Source organism: Salvelinus alpinus, chromosome 33, assembly GCF_045679555.1.
Source record: "Salvelinus alpinus chromosome 33, SLU_Salpinus.1, whole genome shotgun sequence".
NCBI lineage: Eukaryota > Metazoa > Chordata > Actinopteri > Salmoniformes > Salmonidae > Salvelinus > Salvelinus alpinus.
Genome location: NC_092118.1, coordinates 27,147,813 through 27,162,178, shown reverse-complemented (window position 1 = coordinate 27,162,178; position 14,366 = coordinate 27,147,813). Strand labels below are relative to the sequence as shown.

The 14,366-nt window shown below is 43.7% G+C and overlaps 1 protein-coding gene across 8 annotated transcripts in view; it reads left to right on the top strand.

The window, feature by feature from the left end:
• Window positions 1-14,366, top strand: part of LOC139562966 (chromodomain-helicase-DNA-binding protein 9-like) — a 142,317-nt gene that overhangs the window by 63,890 nt on the left and 64,061 nt on the right. For all 8 annotated transcript variants that reach the window (XM_071381172.1, XM_071381175.1, XM_071381174.1 and 5 more), the window contains 6 exons: window positions 1,148-1,259; window positions 2,802-2,951; window positions 3,385-3,453; window positions 7,500-7,555; window positions 7,993-8,110; window positions 10,378-10,464. In XM_071381172.1, the coding sequence (XP_071237273.1) occupies window positions 1,148-1,259; window positions 2,802-2,951; window positions 3,385-3,453; window positions 7,500-7,555; window positions 7,993-8,110; window positions 10,378-10,464 (592 nt within the window). The remainder of the gene's footprint in view (window positions 1-1,147; window positions 1,260-2,801; window positions 2,952-3,384; window positions 3,454-7,499; window positions 7,556-7,992; window positions 8,111-10,377; window positions 10,465-14,366) is intronic.

The window sequence follows — 14,366 nt, the reverse complement described above, 5'->3', positions numbered from 1 at the left end:
GTCAATATAATGGATCATCTGTGGCAAGACAGAGAGCTAGAGACGGAGAAGGGAGGAGGCTCAGTCACTATCTATATCTCTCTGTTTCGATCCAATAAACATGTTGATAAGAATACAGCAGGCTGGGGCGGACACACAGACAAACAGATATGCAGGCAGTCAGGCGGGCAGGCAGGCAGACAGGCAGGCAGGCAGGCAGGCAGGCGCACACACAAGAGAGAGAGACTGTATCTGTGTCTCTCTCAAACTGTACATAGCAGAGATCTAATGTATCTTCCCTGTCTGCAGACACTCTGACACGCACACACACACACACACACACACACACACACACACACACACATCCACACACACACACACACACACACACACACACACACACACACACACACACACACACACACACACACACACACACACACACACACACTGCATATTCTGCACATGATGAGTTATTGAGTCACCACAGTTATGGACATATTAGAAGCTGATTCTCACACAATAACCAAGAGGGACATGATTATATTATTGATTTAAAAATATATATATATTTTTTAAATGTGATAATCCCTTATTGAGGTCGTTAGGTCATTCACTATGCTAAAGTATTTATTTCAAACATGTGCTAATACTGTAGCTAATACTGTACTGCATGGTTACTTCCCATAAAAATGTATGTTTTGAAGTTCTATAACTTAAATGTACTGCAGCCTACTTGAATCAGTCACTATTTGTCTCTAGGTTATGAAAGTGCATTTAATAAGGCATTAAGCAACCATGGAAACAATTAAATCATTAATTTTAAGTGAGGAAAAATAAACCGAGCTGGACTGGTAATAACAGTGAAACAAAATAACTATTCTTACTTAATTATAATTCTTTGTGTAATAATTCCTTTTTGCCTTTAGAAGATGCAGTGAGGAACACGGCACACTGTACTGCACCACACGGCAGCGCACACACTCCTGAGGTCATTTATTTAGCACAGCAAGGACAATCTTTATATTATCGTTCATCAATTATTCAGAGACAGTTTCCATGAAACATAGCAGAGGGAAAGAGGAGAAAATAGAGTCCAGTTTTCCTATTTTTTATCTCATTTAACAGACGTTGATCCTTAAAGTTTGTCCTGTTATCTTTATTTCAGGAAAATCGTCATTAAATTTGGAGGGATGAAGAAGAAGAGGAAGACAGAGTCTTCAGAGGAGGGGTCTGATGAAGAGCGTCCGCCTCGAAGATCCTTTAAAGACGATGACTCGGTGAGTCCCTCCCCCAGTCTCCAAGCTGCAGCACGCAAAAGCCTTATGACGGTGTTATTGTGATTATTAAAGGCATGGAGTCCCTCCCCATGTCTCCAAGACTACAGTATGCAGGCTCTTTATGGCTGCAGAACTCTTATGATAGTGTTTTTGTGATGTTTAAGGCAGGGGTAGGCAAATATATTTATTTATCTATTGTAGTATTATTATTGAAAGGCATGGAGAGGCCACTTCCTCAGTCTGCAGAACGCAGACCTTTATGTTTAAAGATTCATGTCATATAGACTGGTTCTTATAACAGTGTTGTTGTGATAGTTAAAGCCATGGAGAGTCCCTGTCCTTGGGTTCTCTTGTTGGCCATGCTGATGCTGAGTGGAATACAGGAATCACAGCTGTGGTATGGAGTCAAAGTACACCGGGTGGTTCAGAGTTAGTTCAGGGCCTAACCAACTCAAGAACGAATAGCTCCAGTGTAATTTACTGTTGTTGTTGGTAGAGCTGAGGATTATGTAGGGGTAGGCCTATTCTATACCATGAGGACAGTCCTTATCCGTAGACACTGGTGTTGAGTGAGGGGGACAATCTGCTCTGTTCCAGTTGACAGAGTATTCAGTGAGTGGGGATGAAAGACTACTCTCTCCCCTAACTCCCCTCTCCCCCTGGCTGTGTCATAGTATGGAGCGACTGGGGATTACCCCCCCCCCCCCCCCTGCCCATGTGTGGGTATAATTATCCTCATTATCCCCCCCACCCAGTCTTAATTAGAGCTGTCTGAAGATGTCATTTAGAATGATTCTCCATTCCTGTCTGTTGCACTATAAGTGGTGGAGTTAGTAGACAGACAGCTCCAGCATCATCACCACAGGGGACCCCTCAGCCTGCGAGGTAACCTGACAGGCAGGGAAGGAGGGACCCCTCAGCCTGGGAGGTAACCTGACAGGCAGGGAAGGAGGGACCACTCAGCCTGGGAGGCAGCCTGACAGGCAGGGAAGGAGGGACCCCTCAGCCTGGGAGGTAACCTGACAGGCAGGGAAGGAGGGACCCCTCAGCCTGGGAGGTAACCTGACAGGCAGGGAAGGAGGGACCACTCAGCCTGGGCGGCAGCCTGACAGGCAGGGAAGGAGGGACCACTCAGCCTGGGAGGCAGCCTGACAGGCAGGGAAGGAGGGACCACTCAGCCTGGCAGGCCCGAGTCTTTTATGGTCAGCCTGGGTTATTCTCATCCACAGACACGTTATTAGTTTCAACTGAATGGTATTTAGTATCTCATTAAACTGTGGCTGTCATTAGCAGGGTCTCTCTGATGTGTTTTGCTAATAATAAACACTAAGCACACTTGAATGTCACACCTATTGCTGCGGAGTGCATACAACACACAGACACATGTACACACACTATTGAGAATAGACAGGACTGCCTTCGATGACTACATATTAACCCAGTAAAACATAAGAACAGAGTTATACTGATATTTTGGCTGTACTGATTTGTATAATACAGAACCTCCGTAATACTAAACCTGTTTCCCTTACCCCCCTGTAGACCCGTCGGTCGAACCGCCAGGTGAAGAGGAAGAAGTATGCAGAGGAGGGAGAGGCCAGGGTGTCTGATGAGGAGGTGAAGGTCATGGTTAAAGCCAAGAGGACCAGCACTGCTGCAGCACGCAAAGAGCCAGCACAGCAGCTGTTTGTGGTGAGGAGATACTGGCCTGGCCCAGGCAGCAATCAATAACTCTCAATAACATTCAGTTCTTCTAGACCAGTTGTTTCCAACTCCAGTCCTCCAGTACCCCCAACAGTACACATTTTTGCTGTAGCCCCAATGAGTTGAATCAGGTGAGTTTGTCTGGGGCCACAACAACAATGTGTACTGTTGGGAGAACTGGAGTTGGGAAACACTGTTAAGACTGATAGGTTCTACAGTACCAAAACATCTCAAGATTACATTCTTCATTGCTCTAGCATAGCCCTATCTAGTCTAATATGTGTGTTATAGCAGTACAATGCATCTCAAGGCCATACTTCATTCAGATATACATTGAAAATACATGAAACTGGTGTGTGGAGTATGAAAGTTGTACATGGGGCTGTTAAAGTGGTTTGTTTCCATCTTGTCAATGTTGCAGGAAAACCCCAGTGAGGAGGATGCTGCGGTTGTTGACAAGATCATGTCATCTCGAATAGTCAAGAATGAGGTAGGATTACAATCATTATCTTTAATGCCACACTCACTCATACCACTCTTTGTAGTACTATAGTATTTTAGTTTGCAGTAGTACATCTACAGTCGTGGCCAAAAGTTTTGAGAATGACACAAATATTAATTTTCACAAAGTCTGCTGCCTCAGTTTGTATGATGGCAATTTGCATATACCGTAATTTCTGGACTATTAAGCGCACCTGAATATAAGCCGCACCCACTGAATTAAAAAAAAAAAGATGTATTTTGTACATAAATAAGCCGCACATGTCTATAAGCCGCAGGTGCCTACCGGTACATTGAAACAAATGAACTTTACACAGCCTTTAAACGAAACACGGCTTGTAACAAAAATAAATAGGCTTTTAAAGAAACGCGGCTTGTAACAAAAATAAATAGGCTTTAACGAAACACGGCTTGTAACAAAAATAAAAAAAATAGCAGTAAACAGTAGCCTACCAAGAAAGTCATTGGTCACTATCTTCCTCCTGTGCACTGAAACCACTGAAGTCATCTCCTTCGGTGTCGGAGTTGAATAGCCTCAGAATTGCTTCATCCGATGTTGGATCGTTTTCATTGTCGCTCTCGTCACTTTCATTAGGAGGCAAATTCCCCGCTGAGCTCATGCTGCCCTCTTCAACACGCAGCAGTCCAGCCTTTCGAAACCCGTTGATGATAGTGGATTTTTTGACAATGCTCCACGCTGTCAGGACCCACTGGCAGACTTGACCATAAGTTGCTCTTCGCATGCGGCCCGTTTTAGTGAAGGATTTCTCCCCACTTGTCATCCAAGCCTCCCACTGAACACGGAGCGCCACCTTAAATGCACGATTTACACTGATGTCGAGTGGCTGCAAATACTTTGTTGTGCCCCCAGGAATCACAGCTGGAATTGAGTTTGTCCTCTTGATGGCTTCTTTCACAGAATCTGTTATGTGGGCCCTCATGCTGTCCAACACGAGCAATGCCTTGTTCTTGTGAAAGAATCCTCCCGGTCGCTTGCCGTAACACTCCGTATGCCATTCATGCATTAGGCCTTCCGTCATCCATCCTTTCTTGTTGACTTTCACAACAATTCCTCTCGGGAATTTTTCTTTTGGCATTGTCATGCGTTTGAAAATCAACATCGGTGGAAGCTTTTCTCCCGATGCCGTGCAGCTCAGAACACAGGTGAAGTGCGTTTTTTCATGCCCAGTTGTTTTCAGCGTGACGGATGATTCGCCTTTCCTGTTGACAGTCCGAGGCAGGTCAAACGTCAGAGGAACCTCATCCATATTTATGATGTCGTGCGGGCCGATGGAATGCTCCGCTATCTTTGCATCAGTAAATTTGCGGAAGTTTGAAACTTTTTCCTCGTAGTTGGGAGGGAGCTGCTGACACAGACTCGTCCGTACCCTGATGGACAGGCCTTTACGTCTCATAAATCTTAGACACCACGATGGTCCACCTCTAAAATCCTCAAACTTCCTTGCGGTGGCGATTGTTTTGGCTTTCAGTCGGATCTGCACAGTTGAAACACCTCGGCCGTCTGCTCTCTGTGTGTTGACCCAGTCTTCAAGCTCATTTTCTAGTTCGGGCCATCTGCTTTTCTTCCCTCTGAAAGCTTTTGTTGTCTTTTTGCACTGAGTCAGTTCCTCACGCTGCTGTTTTCAACGTCGTATCATCGACTCATTAAGGCTAAGCTCACGTGCAGCAGCTCTATTTCCTTTTCCAACAGCCAGATCGATCGCCTTCAACTTGAAAGCTGCATCATATGCATTTCTCCGTGTCTTTGCCATGATGAGGGTGACAAAATGACTACCGTAATCAGAATGATGGGAAGTTTGAGCGCGCTCGATTTACGTCACATTATGTGACGGTGCTCAGTTTTTTGGCGGCATGAATCTTGTGAAAGCGGGAAAAATCCATAAATTAACCGCGTCATTGTATAAGCCGCGAGGTTCAAAGCGTGGGAAAAAGTAGCGGCTTATAGTCCGGAAATTACGGTACTCCAGAATGTTATGAAGAGTCATCAGATGAATTGCAAAGTCCCTCTTTGCCATGCAATTGAACTGAATCCCCAAAAACATTTCCACTGCATTTCAGCCCTGCCACAAAAGGACCAGCTGACATCATGTCAGTGATTCTCTCGTTAACACAGGTGTGAGTGTTGACGAGGACAAGGCTGGAGATCACTCTGTCATGCTGATTACGTTTGAATAACAGACTGGAAGCTTCAAAAGGAGGGTGGTGCTTGGAATCATTGTTCTTCCTCTGTCAACCATGGTTACCTGCAAGGAAACACGTGCCGGCATCATTGCTTTGCACAAAAAGGGCTTCACAGGCAAGGATATTGCTGCCAGTAAGATTGCACCTAAATCAACCATTTATCGGATCATCAAGAACTTCAAGGAGAGCGGTTCAATTGTTGTGAAGAAGGCTTCAGGGCGCCCAAGAAAGTCCAGCAAGCTCCAGGACCGTCTCCTAAAGTTGATTCAGCTGCGGTATCGGGGCACCACCAGTACAGAGCTTGCTCAGGAATGGCAGCAGTCAGGTGTAAGTGCATCTGCACACACAGCGAGGCGAAGACTTTTGGAGGATGGCCTGGTGTCAAGAAGGGCAGCAAAGAAGCCTCTTCTCTCCAGGAAAAACATCAGGGAGTGACTGATATTCTGCAAAAGGTAGGGATTGGACTGCTGAGGACTGGGGTAAAGTCATTTTCTCTGATGAATCCCCTTTCCGATTGTTTGGGGCATCCGGAAAAAAGCTTGTCCGTAGAAGACAAGGTGAGCGCTACCATCAGTCCTGTGTCATGCCAACAGTAAAGTATTCTGGGAACTTTCATGTGTGGGGTTGCTTCTCAGCCAAGGGACTGGGCTCACTCACAATTTTGCCTAAGAACACAGCCATGAATAAAGAATGGTACCAACACATCCTCTGAGAGCAACTTCTCCCAACCATCCAGGAACAGTTTGGTAACAAACAATGCCTTTTCCAGCATGATGGAGCACTTTGTCATAAGGCAAAAGTAATAACTAAGTGGCTCGGGGAACAAAACATCGATATTTTGGGTCCATGGCCAGGAAACTCCCCAGACCTTAATCCCATTGAGAACTTGTGGTCAATCCTCAAGAGGCGGGTGGACAAACAAAAACCCACAAATTCTGATAAACTTCAAGCATTGATTATGCAAGAATGGGCTGCCATCAGTCAAGATGTGGCCCAGAAGTTAATTGACAGCATGCCAGGGCGGATTGCAGAGGTCTTGAAAAAGAAGGGTCACCAATGCAAATATTGACTTTTACATCAACTTCATGTAATTGTCAATAAAAGCCTTTGACACTTATGAAATGCTTGTAATTATACTTCAGTATTCCATAGTAACATCTGACAAAAATATCTAAAGACACTGAAGCAGCAAACTTTGTGGAAATTAATATTTGTGTCATTCTCAAAACTTTTGGCCACGACTGTACTTACCTTCTGCAATGCGGGTTTGATTGAATTCAGCCCTCTGTCTTTTCCTACTATACACTGAGTGCACAAAACATTAAGAACACCTTCCTAATATTGCACCCCCCTTTTGCCCTCAGAACAGCCTCATTTCGTCATGGACTATACAAGGTGTCAAAAGCGTTCCACAGGGATGCTGGCCCATGTTGACTCCAATGCTTCCCACAGTTGGCTGTTGAGCGTGAAAAATCCTGCAGCGTTGCAGTTCTTGAAACAAACCGGTGCGCCTGGCACGTATTACCACACCCCGTTCAAAGGAAATAAAATATTTTGTCTTGCACATTCACTCTCTGAATGGCACACATACACAATCCATGTCTCAATTGTCTCAAGGCTTAAAAATCCTTCTTTAACCTGTCTCCTCCCCTTCATTTACACTGATTGGAGTGGATTCAACAAGTGACATCAATAAGGAATCATAGCTTTCACCTGGATTCACCTGGACAGTCTATGTCATGGAAAGAGCAGGTGTTCTTAATGTTTTGTACACTCAGTGTATGAAGAGCTTTTAGTCTGTATTCTGTTCTATAATATTGGTTCCTCTTCTAGGTCGCTCCAGGAGTTATCATAGAAGTGGAAGAGTTCTTTGTAAAATACAAAAACTAGTAAGGCATTCTTTTTCATTCCAACTAAGATAATTGCATGCACATTTTTTTATATTTGTTTTCAACCGAAAAAGCCAAATACAGTATGTTAAACAGAGTGATGTAAGACACAGCTTGTCATTACTAGTTCTTGCACTACCACTTTGAGATGCCTTTGACTGAACTCACATGTGACCTCATTGTAGTTTCAGTAGAAAAAAATCCAGGTCACTCTGAAATGAAGACTAATTTGGTGTGTAGTAGATTGTAAATCCTATACAAATGTAAAATGTACAAAATGGCACACAAATGGAACATTTAAACATAAAGGAAACGTATATCCATTTGAAAGATGTACGACATCATAAAAGACATTCAAGGTTTATTTGAAGTTTGTACAATATGTGTATGTTCTCGTGCATTCCTTACTCTGTGTGTTGTCCCTCGGTCTCCTTCAGCTCCTACCTCCACTGTGAGTGGGCCGTAGAGCAGCAGCTGGAGAAAGACAAGAGGATTCAGCAGAAGATCAAACGTTTCAAGATTAAACAGGCACAGAGAGCCCACTTCTTTGCCGATGTAAGACCCTTTCACACCAGTGTGTGTGTGTTCGTGTGTGTGTGTGTTTGCCTGTTTAGCACAGTCGTGTTTGCGTGCATCTCTGTAGTGTGCTTTAGGCCTTGATATGTTCATCCCACCCACCCATACAGTCATACAGTGTGTTTTTCCCCCCAGACTCCAGATGGCATGAAGGCGGTTTACTTTGTCTTCCTGTGTGTTTTAGATGGAGGAGGATCCCTTTAACCCTGACTATGTCTTCCTGTGTGTTTTAGATGGAGGAGGATCCCTTTAACCCTGACTATGTCTTCCTGTGTGTTTTAGAATGAGGAGGATCCCTTTAACCCTGACTATCTCTTCCTGTGTGTTTTAGAATGAGGAGGATCCCTTTAACCCTGACTATGTCTTCCTGTGTGTTTTAGATGGAGGAGGATCCCTTTAACCCTGACTATGTCTTCCTGTGTGTTTTAGATGGAGGAGGATCCCTTTAACCCTGACTATGTCTTCCTGTGTGTTTTAGATGGAGGAGGATCCCTTTAACCCTGACTATGCATTCCTGTGTGTTTTAGATGGAGGAGGATCCCTTTAACCCTGACTATGCATTCCTGTGTGTTTTAGATGGAGGAGGATCCCTTTAACCCTGACTATGTCTTCCTGTGTGTTTTAGATGGAGGAGGATCCCTTTAACCCTGACTATGTCTTCCTGTGTGTTTTAGAATGAGGAGGATCCCTTTAACCCTGACTATCTCTTCCTGTGTGTTTTAGAATGAGGAGGATCCCTTTAACCCTGACTATGTCTTCCTGTGTGTTTTAGATGGAGGAGGATCCCTTTAACCCTGACTATGTCTTCCTGTGTGTTTTAGATGGAGGAGGATCCCTTTAACCCTGACTATGTCTTCCTGTGTGTTTTATATGGAGGAGGATCCCTTTAACCCTGACTATGCATTCCTGTGTGTTTTAGATGGAGGAGGATCCCTTTAACCCTGATTATGTCTTCCTGTGTGTTTTAGATGGAGGAGGATCCCTTTAACCCTGACTATGTCTTCCTGTGTGTTTTAGATGGAGGAGGATCCCTTTAACCCTGACTATGTCTTCCTGTGTGTTTTAGATGGAGGAGGATCCCTTTAACCCTGACTATGCATTCCTGTGTGTTTTAGATGGAGGAGGATCCCTTTAACCCTGACTATGTCTTCCTGTGTGTTTTAGATGGAGGAGGATCCCTTTAACCCTGACTATGTCTTCCTGTGTGTTTTAGAATGGAGGAGGATCCCTTTAACCCTGACTATGTCTTCCTGTGTGTTTTAGAATGGAGGAGGATCCCTTTAACCCTGACTATGTCATTCCTGTGTGTTTTAGATGGAGGAGGATCCCTTTAACCCTGACTATGTCTTCCTGTGTGTTTTAGAATGGAGGAGGACCCCTTTAACCCTGACTATGTCTTCCTGTGTGTTTTAGATGGAGGAGGATCCCTTTAACCCTGACTATGTCTTCCTTTGTGTTTTAGATGGAGGAGGATCCCTTTAACCCTGACTATGTCTTCCTGTGTGTTTTAGATGGAGGAGGATCCCTTTAACCCTGACTATCTCTTCCTTTGTGTTTTAGATGGAGGAGGATCCCTTTAACCCTGACTATGTCTTCCTGTGTGTTTTAGATGGAGGAGGATCCCTTTAACCCTGACTATCTCTTCCTTTGTGTTTTAGATGGAGGAGGATCCCTTTAACCCTGACTATGTCTTCCTGTGTGTTTTAGATGGAGGAGGATCCCTTTAACCCTGACTATGTCTTCCTGTGTGTTTTAGATGGAGGAGGATCCCTTTAACCCTGACTATCTCTTCCTTTGTGTTTTAGATGGAGGAGGATCCCTTTAACCCTGACTATCTCTTCCTTTGTGTTTTAGATGGAGGAGGATCCCTTTAACCCTGACTATCTCTTCCTTTGTGTTTTAGATGGAGGAGGATCCCTTTAACCCTGACTATGTCTTCCTGTGTGTTTTAGATGGAGGAGGATCCCTTTAACCCTGACTATCTCTTCCTTTGTGTTTTAGATGGAGGAGGATCCCTTTAACCCTGACTATGTCTTCCTGTGTGTTTTAGATGGAGGAGGATCCCTTTAACCCTGACTATCTCTTCCTTTGTGTTTTAGATGGAGGAGGATCCCTTTAACCCTGACTATGTCTTCCTGTGTGTTTTAGATGGAGGAGGATCCCTTTAACCCTGACTATCTCTTCCTTTGTGTTTTAGATGGAGGAGGATCCCTTTAACCCTGACTATGTCTTCCTGTGTGTTTTAGATGGAGGAGGATCCCTTTAACCCTGACTACGTGGAGGTAGACAGAGTACTGGATGTGTCCTATTGTGAAGACAAGGACACAGGAGAGGTACAAGCGGTGGAGGGGCAGGAGGGGGCCTCTTTCATTCACAACAAATTACCTCCAACAGAGAGATGATTCGACTACCTTTTGTATGGAATGAGCGCGACCATGCGTGTGTACATCTGAGCATCGTGTGCGTACAAGTCCTTGAGTGGGTCTGAGCCCCTCACTCATAGGACATACTATCACACAGCAATGGGGTCAGTCCATACACACGTCATTATGGTCGTCGTCTCTGTTACTTCAACTAAAAGTGCAGTCTACTAGTGTTGCTCGGTGTACCGGTACCACGGTAACACCACAGTAACACCTTGTTAATACCACGGCAATACCACGGTACCAAAACCTCATGATACTTATGATACCAACATTTTAGAATACCATAGTACCGTTTGATCTTAAGAACCTGCTGGTGCCAGTTGAATTTAAGCATCTAGTCTGTTGTATGAGCAGGTCCAATAATATCCACTTCACTTTCATCACATATCACGTGGCAGCTGTAATCAGCCAGCCTCATCCCCTACCAGCCCCCTCTGACCTGCTTCTCTTCGGCCCCTCTTCATGCTCATCTATTCCTCCATCCCCGCTTGTGATGTCGACACTGATGAGTCCTCTGTTGTTACATTTGTACATTTGTTACATTGGAGCAGCACGCAGAGCGAGCAGAAAAGTTTGTACATTATATAATTTCATCACCTGTTATAACCAAGAGCACAGGCCAGTTTGATCTGACTTTGCAAGTTCACTGTCATGCAGCCTCTGAGTGTCAGAGTGGGAAAATAGAGCAGTGCTTCGCGACAGGCATGCTTACAGCTTTACAGCAAAGAAAATGGCTTGTCCCTAGGGCTGTTACGGTGACCATATTACCGCCACACCTGCGTTCACGAGTCATGACGACAGTCAAATTCCACATGACCGTTTAGTTACGGAAATTAGAGTTCTCCAAGCTCTGATACTTAAAAGCTCTGATACCATAAAAAAGCCAGCTCTGATAGTAGCCTACCAAACTTGCTAACTCTATTGTCCCTCTAATCACTCTGACATCAATGCAAATGTAGTTGAAAATCTAATCAAACACTTCATGAGAGCTCATGAGCTCATGTGCAACATTTCAATAAGCTATGCAATTGCGTGAGAACCGAGTGATGGCCTCTATTAAAAAGAGGAAGATCCCATCAGCTTTCTATAGGCTAGGCCTACTATATTTATTTCTCAACTTTCCTAATATTAAGCACATTGCTTCTCTTTACAACAGGAGTATAGCCTACCTGGCTGGCATGAAAATAAACCACGGGAAAAGAGTCCTCCATTCGCTATTTAAGTGCATAGGTGACATGTATTTTTCCCCCTGCCCGTTTCGAGACAGTTACATGATAATGGTCCATTTTAAATCAAAACAAATGTCACACATATATTATTTATTATATGTAAAGACAAGATTAAATCAAGAATAGTCTGATGGATGACAATATTAGCTTATCACTTGTGAATGATATCACTTGTGAATGATACCCAGCTTCAGGCAAACATCGCATTATTTTTTAAAATACTTTTTCAAATCATATTCGCACACCTCATATAGCCTAGCCCATAGACCTATATGTTTTGATAACATTTGTATCATAACTAAAGTGGCCAAAGTAACTTCTCAAAATTAAGCACATTCATCCACTTTACAATGGGTGTAGAGCCTAAATGACATACAGTGGGGAGAACAAGTATTTGATACACTGCCGATTTTGCAGGTTTTCCTACTTACAAAGCATGTAGAGGTCTGTAATTTTTATCATAGGTACACTTCAACTGTGAGAGACGGAATCTAAAACAAAAATCCAGAAAATCACATTGTATTTTTAAGTAATTAATTTGCATTTTATTGCATGACATAAGTATTTTATCACCTACCAACCAGTAAGAATTCCGGCTCTCACAGACCTGTTAGTTTTTCTTTAAGAAGCCCTCCTGTTCTCCACTCATTACCTGTATTAACTGCACCTTTTTGAACTCGTTACCTGTATAAAAGACACCTGTCCACACACTCAATCAAACAGACTCCAACCTCTCCACAATGGCCAAGACCAGAGAGCTGTGTAAGGACATCAGGGATAAAATTGTAGACCTGCACAAGGCTGGGATGGGCTACAGGACAATAGGCAAGCAGCTTGGTGAGAAGGAAACAACTGTTGGCGCAATTATTAGAAAATGGAAGAAGTTCAAGATGACGGTCAATCACCCTCGGTCTGGGGCTCCATGCAAGATTTCACCTCGTGGGGCATCAATGATCATGAGGAAGGTGAGGGATCAGCCCAGAACTACACGACAGGACCTGGTCAATGACCTGAAGAGAGCTGGGACCACAGTCTCAAAGAAAACCATTAGTAACACACTACGCCATCATGGATTAAAATCCTGCAGCGCACGCAAGGTCCCCCTGCTCAAGCCAGCGCATGTCCAGGCCCGTCTGAAGTTTGCCAATGACCATCTGGATGATCCAGAGGAGGAATGGGAGAAGGTCATGTGGTCTGATGAGACAAAAATAGAGCTTTTTGGTCTAAACTCCACTCGCCGTGTTTGGAGGAAGAAGAAGGATGAGTACAACCCCAAGAACACCATCCCAACCGTGAAGCATGGAGGTGGAAACATCATTCTTTGGGGATGCTTTTCTGCAAAGGGAACAGGACGACTGCACCGTATTGAGGGGAGGATGGATGGGGCCATGTATCGCAAGATCTTGGCCAACAACCTCCTTCCCTCAGTAAGAGCATTGAAGATGGGTCTTTGCTGGGTCTTCCAGCATGACAACGACCCGAAACACACAGCCAGGGCAACTAAGGAATGGCTCCGTAAGAAGCATCTCAAGGTCCTGGAGTGGCCTAGCCAGTCTCCAGACCTGAACCCAATAGAAAATCTTTGGAGGGAGCTGAAAGTCCGTATTGCCCAGCGACAGCCCCGAAACCTGAAGGATCTGGAGAAGGTCTGTATGAAGGAGTGGGCCAAAATCCCTGCTGCAGTGTGTGCAAACCTGGTCAAAAACTACATGAAACGTATGATCTCTGTAATTGCAAACAAAGGTTTCTGTACCAAATATTAAGTTCTGCTTTTCTGATGTATCAAATACTTATGTCATGCAATAAAATGCAAATTAATTACTTAAAAATCATACAATGTGATTTTCTGGATTTTTGTTTTAGATTCCGTCTCTCACAGTTGAAGTGTACCTATGATAAAAAATGACAGACCTCTACATGCTTTGTAAGTAGGAAAACCTGCAAAATCGGCAGTGTTTCAAATACTTGTTCTCCCCACTGTACATACGAGATCAAGTTTGGGGAAAATAATTTTCACCATAAAAATGCACCTTTATAATAAAAACAATACATGCATAATCGCATTTGGGTTACTTTTAAGAGTGGTGTTTTCCTGCTAATGGAACATTCACACTTACTTACAGTTAAAGTCAGAAGTTTACATAGACTTAGGTTGGAGTCATTAAAACTTGTTTTTCAACCACTCCACAATTTTCTTGTTAGCAAACTATAGTTTTGGCAAGTCGGTTAGGACATCTACTTTGTGCATGACACAAGTCATTTTTCCAACAATTGTTTACAGACAGATTATTTAACTTATAATTCACTGTATCACAATTCCAGTGGGTCAGAAGTTTACATACACAAAGTTGACTGTGGCTTTAAACAGCTTGGAAAATTCCAGAAAATGTTGTCATGGCTTTAGAAGCTTCTGATAGGCTAATTTACATAATTTGAGTCAATTGGAGGTGTATTTCAAGGCCTACCTTCAAACTCAGTGCCTCTTTGCTTGACATCATGGGAAAATCAAAAGAAATCAGCCAAGACTGGTTCATCCTTGGGAGCAATTTCCAAACGCCTGAAGGTACCACGTTAATCTGT